This window comes from Piliocolobus tephrosceles, chromosome 8, assembly GCF_002776525.5.
Source record: "Piliocolobus tephrosceles isolate RC106 chromosome 8, ASM277652v3, whole genome shotgun sequence".
In the NCBI taxonomy this organism is placed as follows: Eukaryota; Metazoa; Chordata; class Mammalia; order Primates; family Cercopithecidae; genus Piliocolobus; species Piliocolobus tephrosceles.
Genome location: NC_045441.1, coordinates 38,958,777 through 38,975,462, shown reverse-complemented (window position 1 = coordinate 38,975,462; position 16,686 = coordinate 38,958,777). Strand labels below are relative to the sequence as shown.

Here is a 16,686-nt window from a genome sequence, read left to right as displayed (position 1 = left end):
CCTGCCTCTCCTGGCTGCATGCTCTGCAGTTTCCCCTGCTGGTTCTGCCTCTTGCTTAGGCCTCTGAGGCTCAAGAGGAGGGGACAGTGCGTGGAGTGCAACAGGACCCAGAACAGCTAGTTAAGAAAACTCCCAGCCACGCAGCAAGCTAGGTCAGAGGCAGATTTTGGAGCCTCTGTGCAGAGCCCCTGTCGCTGCCACGGAACTCCTCACTCTGTCCCCACCCCGTGTTCCTCAGGTGAGCAGCAGTGGGTTTGTGCAGACTTCCTGGTACTCTGCCGCTGGCCAGGTTGAGCCTTCCCACGCCCCTGCCTCCTCGGCACCAGTCTGCAGACACACTCTGGGCTTGCTCATGGTAAATCCTCAGGTTGCTGAGCATCAGCCCAAGAGAAGGCTGTCACCACCAGCAGTCCCAGTGCCTTCTCTCGCCAGTGTCACCAGCTGACTGTCCTGCCGCAGAGACGTTGGAGCAGCAGGAGTGGACATGGCCCTGCAGCTGCCCACATGTTTGTGTTTGTGATGGTCTGCCTTGTCTGTGTGTCTAGAACTCATGGTTCCACCCCTCCCAACTTTGCACAGCTGCAAGGACCATGAGTGACTGCAGTCCTCAGCTGCTGTCTTTGTGCTTACACAGGAAAGTGAGTGCTCCCAAGTGACCTCTGCCCTGAAGAAAGTCCTTTTCCTTATCTGTTCTAAATGTACTGCCTTTCACAGCTCTCACGTATGTGTCTTTGTTACACTGGTGCCAGGGCTTTTAGGATGCCCTTCAGGGAAACTTGCATGGTCTCTGCACACTCAAGTAGAGGGAAGCCATTCAGATAGGGACATCTTGGTGCAGTGTTGAATGGAAGACTTGAACAGTCACCAGCAAAACATTTTGGCTGAGAGTAGAAGAAGCTATAGGTTGGAATGAAGGCCATGCGCCCCTCCCCGCCCCACCCCTTTTTGAATTCAAGCATAGTAGAAGTGATGCAAGCAATTCTTTCCTAGGGTTCATTCACTGAACAGACGAACAGGTGGACAGTGCAGAGTGAGCAAGAGTAAGGAAGAGTGAGCAAGGTGTGACTCTCTGTCTAGGAGCTTAGGAGAGGAAGAGAGACAAAACATTTGTTCTCAGCTACAGTGGTAGGCACTCAACTGGATTGGCCGCAGGACTGCATTCCCATGAGCCTGCGTGATTAGCCCTGGAGAGGAGATGGTGCCGTGCCTGTGTCACGTGAAGAACTGAGGCTCCAGGCACTACAGCCTGCCTTTCTGTGCTCAGCTCCACAGGTTTGGGATCTGGCAAAGCTGAGGATGGAAGGCCACAGAGTCCCTGCCCTGACTGTAATCACCAAGTAGACCTTGTGTCCATCTACAAGAAAAACAGTTCAGTGCTGTAAACTATGTACAAGGAATAGATTAGGTAGAGGCAAGAGTCCCAAAGTCAATTCCAATTTAGGAAAAACTTCAGCTCATACTCCTGGATATCATGGATGAGGTCAGTGAGATGTCAGAAGAAAAGGAAGATTTTAAATGTGAGATGATTTGAACGGCAAATAAGCTACAGGGAGAAGAGAGAGAATGCTGGCTGTCCTCATAGGTTTGAGAGGAAAGGTGAAATTCTCTTTATGATCAAGTTTTGTAGCAATGTCTGACTCGAGGGAAAATGCATGCGTTCTAATTCTAAGTAAAATACAGTCGTGGGTTACAGCGTCCTTTTGAAGTTCAGCGACTTCTAAAGAGAAGGGTGGAGGGGCACAGGACTAAATGCTCGGCCTTGCAGTAAACCTGATGTGGTGTCATGGTGTCTCCAAATGTACCACAGGCTTCCTCCACGATGTCACCCATCTGACGGTTACCCCAAAAGGGGGCAGCCATTCCTCCAACATGTCCCTCCGTGCCTGCTGGACCTGCCTCTGTCGTGACCACACGGTTAAAGCAGGAATTCAAATTATGGCACATAACCCATTTGGGGATCTCCAACATTTAGAACCAAAAACCATACCCAACAAGGAGTCATGTGTGAAGACAGAAATCTCTAGCTGACTGTAAAGCAAGCTAACCATGTCCCTTCTGGAATCTTAGCCCCAAAGGACAGTAGCTCCAAGAGGGCCCTGCCCCTGTTTGGGAGGAGCCCTCAGGTTGTACCCTCAGTACAGATTAAACCTTTCTGGAGATGACCCCAGCAGGGACACTGGTACTGGAGTCACAGCCCAGATGCCTTTCATGCCATACTTTCTTATCTTTGCTACCCTTTAATCCACCAATGGAAATTTTTTAAAAGTCGTTTTCAATTTTATTTTTGACAAGATGATTCTATTTTATAAAAATATGTTTTTCAAAATAACAGGCTATACATATCCATTTTTAAAAAGTTTTAAAAAATGCAGATGAGAACATCAAAACTGATTCTTCCAAATAAGTCTGTCTACTTGGTATAAAACAAGGGTACAGGCTACTGCTTGGAATATTGTCCCTCCCCTTAGCCAGTGAGACCTGTTCACTGTGGAAAGTCCTATTAGGGTCTCTGAAAACCATGGTTAACTTTCAAGAACTCTTTAGTTATTTTTAGAAGTTTATCTCCTTTGGAAAAAAGGATTTTTAAAGACAACATCTGTTTAATTTTCACTGAAAACTTGAAATCTGTCAATTATAAAGCAGAATTTTAAAACTTGTTTTTAAATTTTAGACTTGGGGATATACGTGCAGGTTTGCTACATGGATATATTGCATAATAATGAGGTTTGAGTTTCTACTCTGCCCATCACCCAAATAGTGAAGATTGTACCCAACAGGTAATTTTTAAAACCCTCACCCCCTCCTTCCATCTTCCTCCATTTTGGAGTCCCCAGTGTCTGTTATTTCCATCTTTATGTTTATGTGTACCCATTGTTTACCTCCCACTTGTAAGCGATAATATATAGTATTTGCTTCTTTGTTTCTGAGTTACTTCACTTAAGAGAATGGCCTCCAGCTTCACCCATGTTGTTGCAAAAGACGTGATTTCATTCTTTTTTATGACTACATACTATTCTGTGGTGTATATTACCACTCTTTAAATCCAGTTTACCATTGATAGACATTTAGGTTGATTCTGTATCTTTGCTATTGTGAATAGTGCTGTGATAAACATATGGATGCATGTCTTTTTAATATAATGATGTCTTTTCCTTTGTGTAGATGCCCAGTAGTGGAATTACTGGGTTGAATGGTAATTCTATTTTTATTTATTTGGGAAATCTCCATATGGTTTCCCTACAGGTTGTGTTAATTTACATTCCCACCAACAGTGTATTTGGCTTTCCTTTTCTCCACATCTATGTCAACATCTTTTGTTTTGTTGACTTTTAAGTAATAGCCATTCTCAGTGGTATCAGATGATATCCCACTCTGGTTTTAATTTGCATTTCTCTGATGACTAGTGATATTGATCTTCTCTTTATGTGTTTATTGGCTGCTTGTATGTCTTCTTTTGAGAAATGTCTGTTCATGTTCTTTGCCCATTTTTTAATGGGATCGTTTGTTTTTTCTGGCTGAGTTGTTTGAGTTCGTTTTAGATTAGTATTAGTATTTAGTATTAGTCCTTTGTTGGAGGCATGATTTGCAAATATTTTCTCCCATTCTGTAGGTTGTCTGTTTACTGCACAGAATCTTTTCAGTTTAATTAAGTCCCACTTGTCTATTTTTATTCTTGTTGCATTGCTTTTGGGGCCTTAGTCATAAATTCTTTGCCTAGGCCAAAGTCCAAAAGTTTTTTCCTAGGTTTTCTTCTAGGACTTTTATAGTTTCCAGTCTTACATTTAAGTCTTTAATCCATCTTGAGTTAATTTTTGTACATGGTGAGAGACAGGGGTCCAGTTTCATTCTTCTGCATATGGCTAGAATTTCCTGTATATGTTTTAGTTTGTGTGGATAGAGATGTTCATAGAGATAGTCAATTTTCCCAGCACCATTTATTGAATAGCGTATCTTTTTGCCATTGTTTATTTTTGTCAACTTCGTCGAATATCAGTTGGTTGTAAGTATATGGCTTTATTTCTGTGCTCTCTATTCCATTTCATTGATTTGTATGTCTGCTTTTGTACCAATACCATGCTGTTTTAGTTCCTTCAGCCATATAATTTGAAGTCAGGTAATATGCTACCTCTGCTTTTGTTCTTTTTGCTTAGAATTGCTGTGGCTATTCAAGCTCTTTTTGTTGTTGTTCCACATGAACTTTACAATCTTTTTTTCTAATTCTGTGAAGAATGACATTGGAAATTTGATAGAAATTATGTTGAATCTGTAGACTACTTTGGGGGCAGTATGGTCATTTTAATGATACTGATTCTTCCAGTCTGTGAGCGTGAGATGTGTTTCCATTTGTTTGTGCCATCTGTGATTCCTTTCATGAGGGTTTGTAGTTTTCCTTGTAGAGATCTTTCACCTCCTTGGTTAGATATATTCCTAAGTATATATATAATCTGTGTATGTATGTTGTGTGCGTGTGTGGCCATTTTAAACACGATTGAGTTATTGATTTCATTCTCAGCTTGAATATTATTGTTGTATAGAAATGCTAATGATTTAATATGCTGATCTTGCATTCTGAAGCTTTACTGAAGTTGTTTATCAAGTCTAGGAGTCTTTTGGGGGTGTCTTTAGGCTTTTCTAAATATAAGATTATGTCAGCTGGGTGTGGTGGCTCATATTTGTAATCCCAGCACTTTGGGAGGCTGAGGTGGGTGACTCACTTGGGTCCAGGAGTTTGAGACCAGCCTAGACAATATAGTGAGACCTCATCTCTAAAGTACAAAAAATATTAGCTAGGTGTGATGGCACGTGCCTGTAGTCCCAGCTACTTGGGGAAGGTGAGGTGGGAGGATCGCTTGAGCCCGGAAGATGGAGGTTGCAGTGAGCTGAGATCATGCCACTGCATTCCAGTAAAGTGATAGAGCCAGACCCTGCCAAAAAAAAAAAAAAAAACACACACACACACACACACACACAATAAAAAAAAAACAACCTCTTGCTATAAAATGAACACACAAAATTTGACTTTCTATTTTCCAATGTGGATACCTTTGATTTCTCTCTCTTACGTGATTGCTCTGGTTAGGGCTTCCAGTGCTACATTGAATAGTAGTGGTGAGAGTGGACATTCTCATCTTACTCCAGTTCTTAGGAGGAAATACTTTCAACTCTTCCCCATTCAGTATGATAGTGGCTGTGGGTTTGTCCTATATGGCTGTAATTATTTTGAGGTATGTTCTTTTAGTGCCTAGTTTGTTGAGGGTTTTTTTCATGAAGGGATGTTTTGTTTTACTGAATGCTTTTTCTGCATCCATTCAGATGATCATATGGTTTTTGTTTTTAGTTCTGTTTATGTCATGAATCGCATTTACTGATCTGCAGATATCAAACTATCCTTGCATCCCTGGAATTAAACCCACTTGATCATGATGTGTTATCTTTTTAATGTGCTGTCGGATTTGCTTTGCTAGTATTTTGTTGAAGATTTTTGCATCTATGTTTATAAGGGATATTGACCTGCAGTATCCTTTCTTTGTTGTGTCCTTGCCTGATTTTGGTATCAGAGTGATATTGATTTTGTAGAATTAGTTACGAAAGAATTTATTCTCAAATTTTTGGAATAGTTTCAGTAGGATTGGGACCACCTCTTGTTTGTATGGCTGTTAACATTTGGCTGTAGGGCCAGGTGCGGTGGCTCACACCTGTAATCCCAGCACTTTGGGAGGCCAAGGCGGGTGAATCACCTGAGCTCATGAGTTTGAGACCAGCCTGGCCAACATGGCAAAACCCTGTCTCTATTCGAAAATACAAAAATTAGCCAGATGTGGTGGCACATGCCTGTAGTCTCAGCCACTTGGGAGGCTGAGGCAGAAAAGAATCTCTTGAACCCAGGAGGCGGAGGTTGCAGTGAGCCGAGATCACACCACAGTACTCTAGCCTGGGAGACAGGGTGAGACTCTGTCTCAAAAAAGAAAAAAAAAGCAAAGCTGTGTGATCCATCTGGTCCTGGGCTTTTTTTTTTTTTTTTTTTCTTTTTCTTTTTTGGAAGATTTTTATAATTACTAATTCAATTTTATTACCCCTACTGGTCTATTTAGGATTTCTATTTCTTCCTGATTCAATCTCAGGAAGTTGGATGTTTCCAGGAATTTATCCATTTCCTCCAGATTTTTTAGTTTGTGTGGATAGAGATGTTCATAATAATCTGTGATGATCTTTTGTATTTCTGTGGTATCAGTTGTAATGTCATCTTTTTCATTTCTAAGTGTGCTCATGTGAATCTTTTGTTCTTAGGTAAACTTGCTAGCTATCAATTTTATTTATCCTTTTGAAGAACCAGCTTTTCATTTCATTGATCCTTTGTGGGTTTTTTTGTTTTTTGTTTTGTTTTGTTTATTGGGGTCTCAGTGACACTTAGTTCTACTCTGATCTTTATTTCGATTCTTCTACTAGCTTTGGGTTTTGTTCTTGTTTTTTTAGTTCCTTGAGGTGTGACATTAGGTTGTTAATTTGAGAACTTTCTGTCTTTTTGATGTAGACATTTAACACTACTTTATTCTTAGCACTGCTTTTCCTGTATTCCCGAGGTGTTGATATGTTGTGTCTCTATTTTCATTCATTAAAAAAAAATTTTTTTTTTCTGCTTTAAATTCATTGTTTACTCAAAAGTTATTCAGGAGCACATTTTTTAGTTTCCATGTATTTGTACAGTTTTGACAGTTCCTTATGGTATTGATTTTTAATTTTATTATACTGTGGTCCAAGAAGATACTTGATATGATTTTGATTTTTTTAAAAATTTGTTGAAATGTGCTTTATGGCAAAGCATCTGGTCAATTTTGTTTCATGTGCAGATGAGAAAAATGTATATTCTGCAGGTGCTAGTTAGCATGTTCTGTAAATGTTTATTATTTCCATTTGGTCAGGTCTAGCTTAAGTCCAGCGTTTCTCTGTTGTTTCTCTCTCAGTTACCTGTCTAGTGTTGTCAGTGGGGTGTTGTAGTCCCCTACTATTATTGTATTGCTGTCATTCTGTTCTTTTAGGTGTAGTAGTATTTGTTTTATGAATGTGGGTGCTTGCCCACATATTTCCAAAAGTTATACCCTCTTGAATTGAATGCATTCTTATTATATAATGCCCTTCATTGTCTTTTTTTTTAAAACTATTGTTAGGGTAAAGTCTGTTCTATCTGATATAAGAATGGCTACTCCTGCTCACATTTGTTTTTTCCAGGCATTTACTTTGAGTCTGTAGGTGTCTTTAGCCATTAGGTGGGTCTCTTGTAGGCAGCAGATGGCTGGGTCTTGTTTTTTCATCCAGTTTGCCAGTCCATGTCTTTTAAGTGGAACATTTAGGCCATTTATGTTCAAGGTTAATACTGGTATTTGAAGTATTGTTCCTGTCATAGTGTTGTTAGTTGGTTTATTTTAGTCTCAGTTGTGTATTTGCTTTATACAGTCAGTGAGCTTTGTCTACTTATGTGTGCTGTTATGATGGTAAGGATCATCCTTTTGTTTCCATGTTTATAACTCCTTTGAGAATTTTTTTGTAGGATTTGTCTAATAGTGGCAAATTCCCTCAGAATTGGTTTATCTGGGAAAGGCTTTATTTCTCCTTCATTTTTGAAGCTTAGTTTGGCAGAATATAAAATTCTTGACTTACATTTCTTTTTTCTTAAAGGAGGCTAAAAATAAACCCCTGGTCTCTTCTGACGTGTAAGGTTTCTGCTGAGAAGTCCACTGTTAGTCTAATGGGATTTCCATTATGGGTGATTTGACACTTCTATCTAGCTGCTTTCAAGACTTGTTCTTTCATGTTGACCTTGAATTAATCTGGTGACTATTCTTTGGTAAATGTGCATCTTCTGTAGTATCTCTAATGGGTTCTCTGAATTTCTTGTATCTGCATAGCTACATCTCTAGCAAGTTTGGGGAAATTTTCCTGAATTATTTCCCCCAAATATGTTTCCAAACTTTTTTTTTTTTCTTCTCCCTCAGGAATACGTATAAGTCTGAGGTGTAATAATCTCACATTTCTCAAAGGCTTTATTCTTTTTTAAAAAATTGTTTTTTCTTCTTATTTGGGTTAATCCAAAAGGCTAGTCTTCAAGCTCTGAAATTCTTCTGCTTGGTCTGCTCTATTGTTGAAGCTTTCAACTGTTTTTTGAAATTCCTTCAGTGAATTTTTCATTTCCAAAAGGTTTTTTTTTTTTTTTTTTAAATATATCTAACTCATCTTTCATCTCCAGAATTACTCTTCTCGTGTGTGTGTGTGTGTGTGTGTGTGTGTGTGTATGTGTGTGTGTGTGTTGGTTTTCAACTTTCTCTTGGCTCTCATGGAGCTTTCTTACACTCCATATCTCGAATTCTTTATCTGTCATTTCATTCATTGTGGTTAGGAGCCATTGCTAGAAGGCTAATGTGGGTGACACAACATTGTTTCTTCATGGAGCTGGAGTTCTTGCATTGGTTTCTTCTCATCTGTAGAAACTGTTACTTCTTATTTTTGAATTAGTTTCATTTGGTTGGGATTTTTTCTTCCCTCCCCCACCTTGAGGATGTGACTATTCTGTATGTTAAGTTCCTTTGTCTTGGCGTCTCTGTAGTTTTAGGGGGCCAAGGCTTTTATGAATTACTTGGTTATAGATAGCTTTAGTGTAGTGGTTTTCTCAAATGCTAGTTGTTTGTAGCTTGTAGTAACAGTGTGCTGGGCCTGTGGTCAGACTCACTGTCTCCTAGAGAGAAATGGGAAGGTGGAGGTTTCAGGAGGTTTATCTCATCCCCCACCGCTGTATACTTCTGTCAGCAGGAATTATATTGACTTATGCAGTTCACCCTATGGGCCAGTAGGTGGCGCTTGCAGTTGAGAGGCAGTTGCAATAATAGCAGTGGAATTTTTGGCCTTTGTTGATGTGGGGGAAATACCAGGGTTTCCCTGGCCATGGGCGGGATTCCCAGGGATCCTGTCCTGCACTCTGCCACCAGCCTGGCTGGAGGCGGCAGAGTTGGGCAGAGCTGGGTCTGGCAAGCCCATGACTAGGCTCTCCACGGCAGGTGCAAGCGCCAACCTTGGTGGGGGTCTAGGGGGCAGCCCTCAGGCCACTGGGACAACCCTCTAGTGTGTAGCACAGTTTCCTTTCCTGCACCAGAGTCTATTCAGGAGGAGGAGCAGCTGGGATGTTTAGCCCAGCAGGTAGCCCTGGAGACTGCCATCTCACACTCCCCCAACCCTGTGGTTCTCCCTCTAGCATCCAGCCCTAGCAACTGGCCCAACCGGCTAGACTCTTCCCAAGTCATCCGCACTGCCCTGAGCTCCTGGTTCAGGACCTCGGGACTCCCTGCAGCAGAAACCAAGGCTATCAGGCCCTTCCGTGTCTGGTCTCACTAAGGGTGGGGCACCCGGCTCCCATGCCACCCCTTGAACCTGCGCCACACTCTTTGCTGCGTTCAGACAGTGGGGACTCCTCTGCTGTTTGAAATCAGGCCACAAGTCTCATCTCCATAACCCTGGGCAGTGTACTGAGTCCTGGGGAGCGGAGACCAGGCCTCAGGGTCAAGCCCCAGCTGTGGTGGGGGATGCTGAACTGCTGCCAGGCTAACAACAAACCGCTTCAGTTGGGACAGTACAGACTATTAAGCACATTTTTTTTCCGGTGGGTTTGAGTCACTATATTGAACAGGATTATTATGCGTGTTCTCATTATGGTGAGTAGAGCCGTGTAATCATGTGTAGTGCTTCAATTATCCCCTATATCAAGAAATAACATCGTTAATTTAAAACAGAACTAAAAAATAATGGCAGAATTACATTTCTTTTTGCTAAGATTAATTTAGCCTACCCTGGTTGGTCCTGTCCTAGTCTGAAGTAAATGTAATTTACCCCAAACCTCCAGGCTTCTGGGTCTGTCCAATTTGAGGCCTTCTGGGCCACATGTAATCAAAAGTCTTTTTGTGAGAAGCCTTGGAGCCCACCTGGTACACGCTGGATAGTGGGTTGCAGTGGAGAAGAAAGGCAAGCAGAGCCAGGGAGGGGAGCCCTGGTTAGATCGTGGCTCCAGTACTTTCCACCTCCAAGACATCGGGCAAGCTTTCTGCCTTCCAGAAATAGTTCCTTCTCCTGTCGAAGGGGCAGAGACATGTGCGTGGAGTTAAGGCTTCCTCTGCCTTCCTGGCACAGCAGTCTTCCTGCTTTCTCCTCAAGGGCCCTTGGAGGCCAGATAGAGTAGGGTAGGTCACCCAGAACAGGATTTCATCCACATTTACCACCTCATGTCACATCTTTGGGCCCTCTTGCCTGCTTTGATAATTTCTCTTCCCCTGTGAATGCCTCCACTTGGCCTTGTGATTACAACCTGGCTTCTCCAAAACATTTATCACTAGTATTTACCAGAGTTACTAAAAACCCCAGTTTACTTTACATCCTAAGAGAGCTTTTGAACTAAAAATATGCTAGATAATGATTAAGAACTAGGACGAAACTGGTCCCAAGAGCTGCTGACCCAGAAGCCCTCCGATGTCTCGATTTCTCTGTGAAGGTCTCAGGGAAGGCGTGGATCTCAGCTACTATGGGTCAGTGGGTGCACCCCGGAGGCTGGGCCCTCTGTCCAGGGACATCTTACACTGCAGAAGGCTCTAAGAGGACAAAGAGAGTGCCCTATTTGCTATTTTTACAAGGTGATTACTGCTGAGCCTTCAGCAAAGACTCACAGCTAGTCAGGAGGTCTTTTGGATGCAGTAATGAGATTCTCTGAGCCTGTAAGTCAGCCAAGAGCAAGGTCTAAGACTGTGGCAGGGAGCAGGAGTGAGGGTCTGTGCTAAGGTTGACAGCAAGGAGGGGCCTGATTTGCTCCCTCACACACATCAACCTTGTGGGGGCCACTGAGACAAAAAACCAGGTGTCCCAGAGTGGAGTTTGGGGCCGTGGAGATATGATCTACCTTCAACTCCAATTGTTCTTAAACTTCTTCCTTTAAGTTTGCAAAAAATTAAACTCTTGCTTTTTTGTCTATGCAGTGAATATGTAAAAAACGACAACAGAAATTCTGGAAACAATGGAACCTTCTATTAGCACTTCAGGGCTTTTATAACGGGATTCAGTGCCAAGCCAGCCAGAGGCCTGGGTAGCTTTGCAAACCATTCCTCCCCCAACTAACTCTAAAAAGACAGAGTTTCATGCCCTCTTTAATATTACTGTTTTATTTTTAAAAACAATTCCCTTTTTAGGGGCTTTTTTGCAGTAGAGAAAAAAAATGAGGATTTGGAGGGTGGCTTTTCTGACTGAATTGTTCCTGCTGCATCTTACTGGTCATGAGGTTTGCTTTCTTGGAACTGGAATCCTGAAATAGAAGCAGCCTTCAGGGTCCTTCCCCTGCACCCTTCCGTGGTTGTTCACAGGCCTTCAGCTGGAGCCTGCCTTGTTCCCAGATCCACGCTGGATCCAAGCATGTCCCAGGGAGGGCACGTGTCAGGGGCTGTAGTCTTTTCAAGAGGATATCTCATTAACCTATGTCATAGCAACACTACGAGGCTGGTGCTGCTTACGGATTTCCATTTTACAGATGAGGAAACTGAGGCACAGAGAGGCTGGATAGCTCAGCCGTGTTCCCACAGCTAGTTACTGATGAAGCATGGTTATGGCCCAGTCTGTTTCTAAGTTCCTCTTTGGAACCACCGCCCTGGGCCAAGATAGGTCATAACTTACGTAGTAACTTCCGTACGTTGATTGAGCAGTGTTTTGCTTACGTTACTGATTCTCAGAGCAGTTCCCCACAGCTTGGATGAGGAAAGCAAGTCTTAGATTGCTAATTACTTGCCCGAGGTCACAGAGCCAGTAGGAGGCTAAGCTGTGATAGAACTTGGATAGAACTTGTGGGTCTCATGCCGGGCGCGGTGGCTCAAGCCTGTAATCCCAGCACTTTGGGAGGCCGAGACGGGCGGATCACGAGGTCAGGGGATCGAGACCATCCTGGCTAACATGGTGAAACCCCGTCTCTACTAAAAATACAAAAACTAGCCGGGCGAGGTGGCGGGCGCCTGTAGTCCCAGCTACTCCGGAGGCTGAGGCAGGAGAATGGCATAAACCCGGGAGGCAGAGCTTGCAGTGAGCTGAGATCCGGCCACTGCACTCCAGTCCGGGCGACAGAGCGAGACTCCGCCTCAAAAAAAAAAAAAAAAAAAAAGAACTTGTGGGTCTCAGCTTCTCACCCTTCCTGGTATTACCAGATTCTTATATTCCCTAAACAAGTCATACCTTGGAAATTAACTGCCTGTGGTAACAATCTCCCTGCTGAACTGTGAGTTGCTGCGGGGCAAGGGCCTTGACCTGCTCGAGAGAACCTTCTAGGTCCACCTTGTGCAAAATGGTTGAACACTGGATGGGCCAGGGAGACCCAGGCCTGCTCTGCAGGAGACCTGGTCCCCCAGCAGTGCTCAGGTGGTGACTAAAGGAGCAGGTGGTGCTGTACAGAATGCTCCTTCTAGAACTGCCAGTTCTAAAAGACTTCATAGTCGGTGGCTGGCAGTCCCCTGTAATAGGAGCCCTCGTACCTCTTGGGTTCCTTACAAACATTTTCATCAGTAGCTCTAAGCGTTGACTGGGTGGTTTGAGATGGCTGGTATACACAGTGCTTTTTTGGTGCTCTGTCTCAGGGGCTTAGTTTTGTGTGTAGTTGGAGGGCCCTGGTGAGCTTGAGGAAGTACCAGAGAGTGCTGTGTCGGGGCAGAAGGGCCTGTCACGGGAGCTGGAGGGTGCCTGCCTTTGTGTCTGGCTCAGTCTCCTGCCTGCCTTGCTCCCTCGGGATCTCGCCAGCCCCGTCTCTGTGGGAATCTAAAAGGAGTGGAGGTGGACGTGTGACCAAGCACATCTCAGCTTTTAATACCCTGACTATTTATAGGCCTTTGGGGGGATGGCTGTGGAACAACAGGGGTTGGGGAGAGAGTTTAAAGAAAAATGCAACAGGGCTGAAAAAAAAAAAAAGAGAAAACCATTGCCATGGCTGATTCGGACAAGAACAGTGGCAAAGGGACTTGGAGAGATATGAAACACACGCTTCAACACAATTTCACTTTCCTAGAGAAGATCATGTGTATTCTCAGTGCAGATACGCTCATTGAGAGACCCAGGGAAGAAGGAGCATTAGGAACCCTGATTTGGGGAGCAGAAGGCATGCACTGGTCCTGAAGACATTCCCTATGATGGTTAGCACATTTATAAAGCATTGTTGGAGCTCAGTTATATTTTCCAAATTCCTGTTTTTCTTTTATGTTAATGCATTGTAATAACATTCCTACCTAGAACCCAGAGACATGTTTTCTTCACTTAAATTGTATTTCTATAGACTTACTCGGCCATGTCAGCTGTATTTGAATATTTCGCTTGTTAGGGGGAAGTATACTTTCATTGAGTGACACATAAATTCTGGAAAAGAGATGATGGATTGCTTGAAAAATAAATAAGAGTTGAAAACAAGTCTCTTCCGGGTCCTGATCCAGCCCCAGCCCTGGGATTTCTTTGAGTTGGAGAAGTGGCCCATAGGTGGCAGGCAGGGGACAGTGACCCTACCTAACGGTGCAGGCTCCCCTGGCTGGTCCCCTGTCTGCTGGGAGGCTAGCCTGCCCTCACAGAGAAGGGCTCTTCTTCCGTTCTCTCTGAGCCCCGCCCCTGCCCCTACCCCACCCCAACCTGGGCACTCAAGCTTGAGTGACATTGACTCCTTCCTGCCCACCTGGTGACAGCTGAGGGTAGCTAGCTGTAGGAGATTCAAGAGGGTCCCTGTAGGATGGTGTGGTCCCAGTTCCTGATTAAGGCGGGGGCCTCCAGCGCCTCCCTCTGCTGTCAGTCTCTGCGCCAGCCACAGAAATCAAAGTTCAGAGCAAGTAACACAAGGAAACTCCAAACACAAGGAAAAGGACCAGAGAGAGCGGGGAGCCTCAGAGGGAGTTGGTCAGGACAAACTGATGTTCTCACCTACCCTGCAGATCCAGCTTCAAAGCTGCCACTGACACGTCAGTTGCAGGACAAAGATTATTTAGAGGTTGGCAGATGGGGCTGGGTTCAGAGAACGCACGTGCTTCAGCCTCTCAGCTGCCTGTGTGTGATTTCACTGTCATGGGAGAGCATTGAGCGGGGATTTTTCTGACCAGTTGGTGTGAGAGTTGTGTTGTTGGGGTTGTCATCCTCACCTCATCCTCACCCCCAAGCCCGGGTCTTGTCGTGTGGGAGTGGGGGAGCAAGTCTGTGGGGTGATTGCATCACCGTGGCTGGATTCACTCCCTAAGGGAACCAGTGCAAGGCAACCTAGGAGCCCAGCGGGTGGGCGGGTGGCCTCCCTGCTGCCCGGAGACAACCTGCCCACCAGGGCACACGCAGGCTCCACACAGCCAGCCTGGGACAGTGGGGGAGAGACGGAAACACGCTCCCTTGCAAGAGGTAGTCGCGATTTAAAATGCCGTCTTGCTCTTCTGACTGCTTTTTCCAGGCGGTAAGAATTTGTTAAACACACCTGGTGTTCTGGGAAGGGTGCATTCCTGCGGGGTCTTGCCTGGGAGGGATAGACTCCCATCCTCTGAACTCTACTTCTCCATCCCTTGGCCTAGAGCTGCTCAGTGTTCATGGATTTGAATGGGCAAATGAAGCTTGCTTGTAACTTTGTAGGGTTAGGGGCTAAAGAATCTTGCAACTATGTTTTTATTATGCCCTTCTTTTGTATTAATTCATCACCACTCCACCCTGAGCCTCGGTGTCTGTGAGGGGTGAGGTGCTGCGGGGAAGGCTGTCGGTGCCGCTGCTGGACCCTGTGCCCTGGGAGAGCAGGTGGACTCGTCAAAAGTTATGATGGGAAGAGGGAGGTTTACAGGATTTGTTGCTTTGCTTGTTTTTTCAATTGGTTCAACTGTAAAATGTCCAACCCCGAGACCACCAGCAGCATTTTAAATGAATCCTGTGAATCCTGTCACTTCTTAAGACAGGTTTGGTGGTTTAGCCATGTGCTGTATGTTCCTGTGAGTTGTCCTGGGCATTTTAAGAGTATCATGTTGTAATCCTACCTGCTCTGCCCCCAGGAGGTGGGAAAGGGGAGGCGGGGAGGGAAAGTCACATCCCTGCGGCCGGTGGGGACCTGTTGGCTGCTTGGAAAAACAGTTGCCCATGTGTTGGAGTACTACCATTTTTACTTTACCTGTTTTCTTTCGTTTCAGTCTTTATTTCTTGAAAACCTGAACTTGTTATCTCTAAGTATCCCCTTTGTGTGTTGCAGGATGTTAAAGTCTTTAGTGAAGATGGGACGAGCAAAGTCGTGGAGATTCTAGCAGACATGACAGCCAGGGACCTGTGCCAGTTGCTGGTTTACAAAAGTCACTGTGTGGATGACAACAGCTGGACACTAGTGGAGCACCACCCGCACCTAGGATTAGGTAGGGAACCATCGGAACAGGAATGGCGCCTGGGGATACTCATGTGCAATCGAATGAAGACCGCTGCTGCCAAGTGCCAAGTGTGTGAACACAGTGTCCTTTGCCAAATTAGCAGGCAGTCTCTGTTCCCTTCGACTCTCCTGCCTCTTCTGTTTCTCCTAAAACTCTCCACCCTCCAGCCCCCTTCCCCTAGTGCTTTGGGAATCCTGCCTTGGATGGTTGAGGTAATAAGTTGCCCAAGGGCTCAGACACGGAGAGGTTCCCTGTGGCTTGTCCGGCCTCCCCAGCTGCAGAGCCACGTGGAGCTTGATGCACACCTGTGGGCAGGGGACAGGAGGGAGGTGCCCTTGAGGTGCTCTGGAGAGACCCGGCCATGCACAGGATTGCAGCTGCCCCTCTGAGATCAGCTCTTCAGCTCATGGGAAGAAGGGAGCCGTGGTTATAGGCAGCAAAGTGCAGAGAGGTCTGCTGGGAATTAGAGCAAATTATGAAGCACTTTGTTGTAAGTTCGAGTTGAGTCTTACATGACATCTCTGCATGCTGGTTAACAAGGCTGTGAGTGGTGTACGTGCACGTGTGTATGCGTTTGTGCATGTCGTGCCTAAAAAGCAAGAGAATATTTTGTATCACAGAATATTTGAAGATACTGACTCTTTTAACAGAACTTATTGAGGTATTTTGTTCAGGTAGCTTATTTTAGGTAAAAAAGCTTTTCAGACTTTTGCTTAAATTCTTATCTGATAAAATATAGTTCTTACAAAGTCATAGTAAAATATTTAAAACCAAAATTTTATCTAAATCAACAGCTATATTTGTTCCATGTCTCAAAGGAGAGAAAAACAACACAGATTGGAAACGTCCCATAGTTCTGATTTTTCTCATGAACCTTTTTTGAAAGATTAATAAATTGAATTTAAACCTCTAGGTCTGGAGTAGCATCCTTCCAGGTAATATTATACGATTTAAGCCTAAATAGTGCAGTGTAAATTTGAACTGATACCACCTTAAGTCTCTGTTTTCTAATGCGCCCTGTATTTTGGGCAGATGGTATGCTTTTTGAAGGAATTGAATAGAACTCTTGCTGGCTTTTTTCCCATCTCTACCAATTGCCAAATGCATTTGTGTGATGACAGAAGCCTTCTCCTCCATTGTCACTAACAGCTTTCTCCTGCCAGGATCACTTACTAGGTCCACAGTTAGTGACCATGATGTCACAGTTGTTCCCACGGAGACTGGCTGTCCCGTCAAGCTCCAGCTTAGGACGTCCATGAGTGGATCCAAC

At 44.3% G+C, this 16,686-nt stretch overlaps 1 protein-coding gene across 2 annotated transcripts in view; it reads left to right on the top strand.

Moving 5' to 3' along the window:
* Positions 1-16,686, top strand: part of GRB10 (growth factor receptor bound protein 10) — a 196,864-nt gene that overhangs the window by 147,707 nt on the left and 32,471 nt on the right. For both annotated transcript variants that reach the window (XM_023232057.1, XM_023232056.1), the window contains one exon: positions 15,248-15,404. In XM_023232057.1, the coding sequence (XP_023087825.1) occupies positions 15,248-15,404 (157 nt within the window). The remainder of the gene's footprint in view (positions 1-15,247; positions 15,405-16,686) is intronic.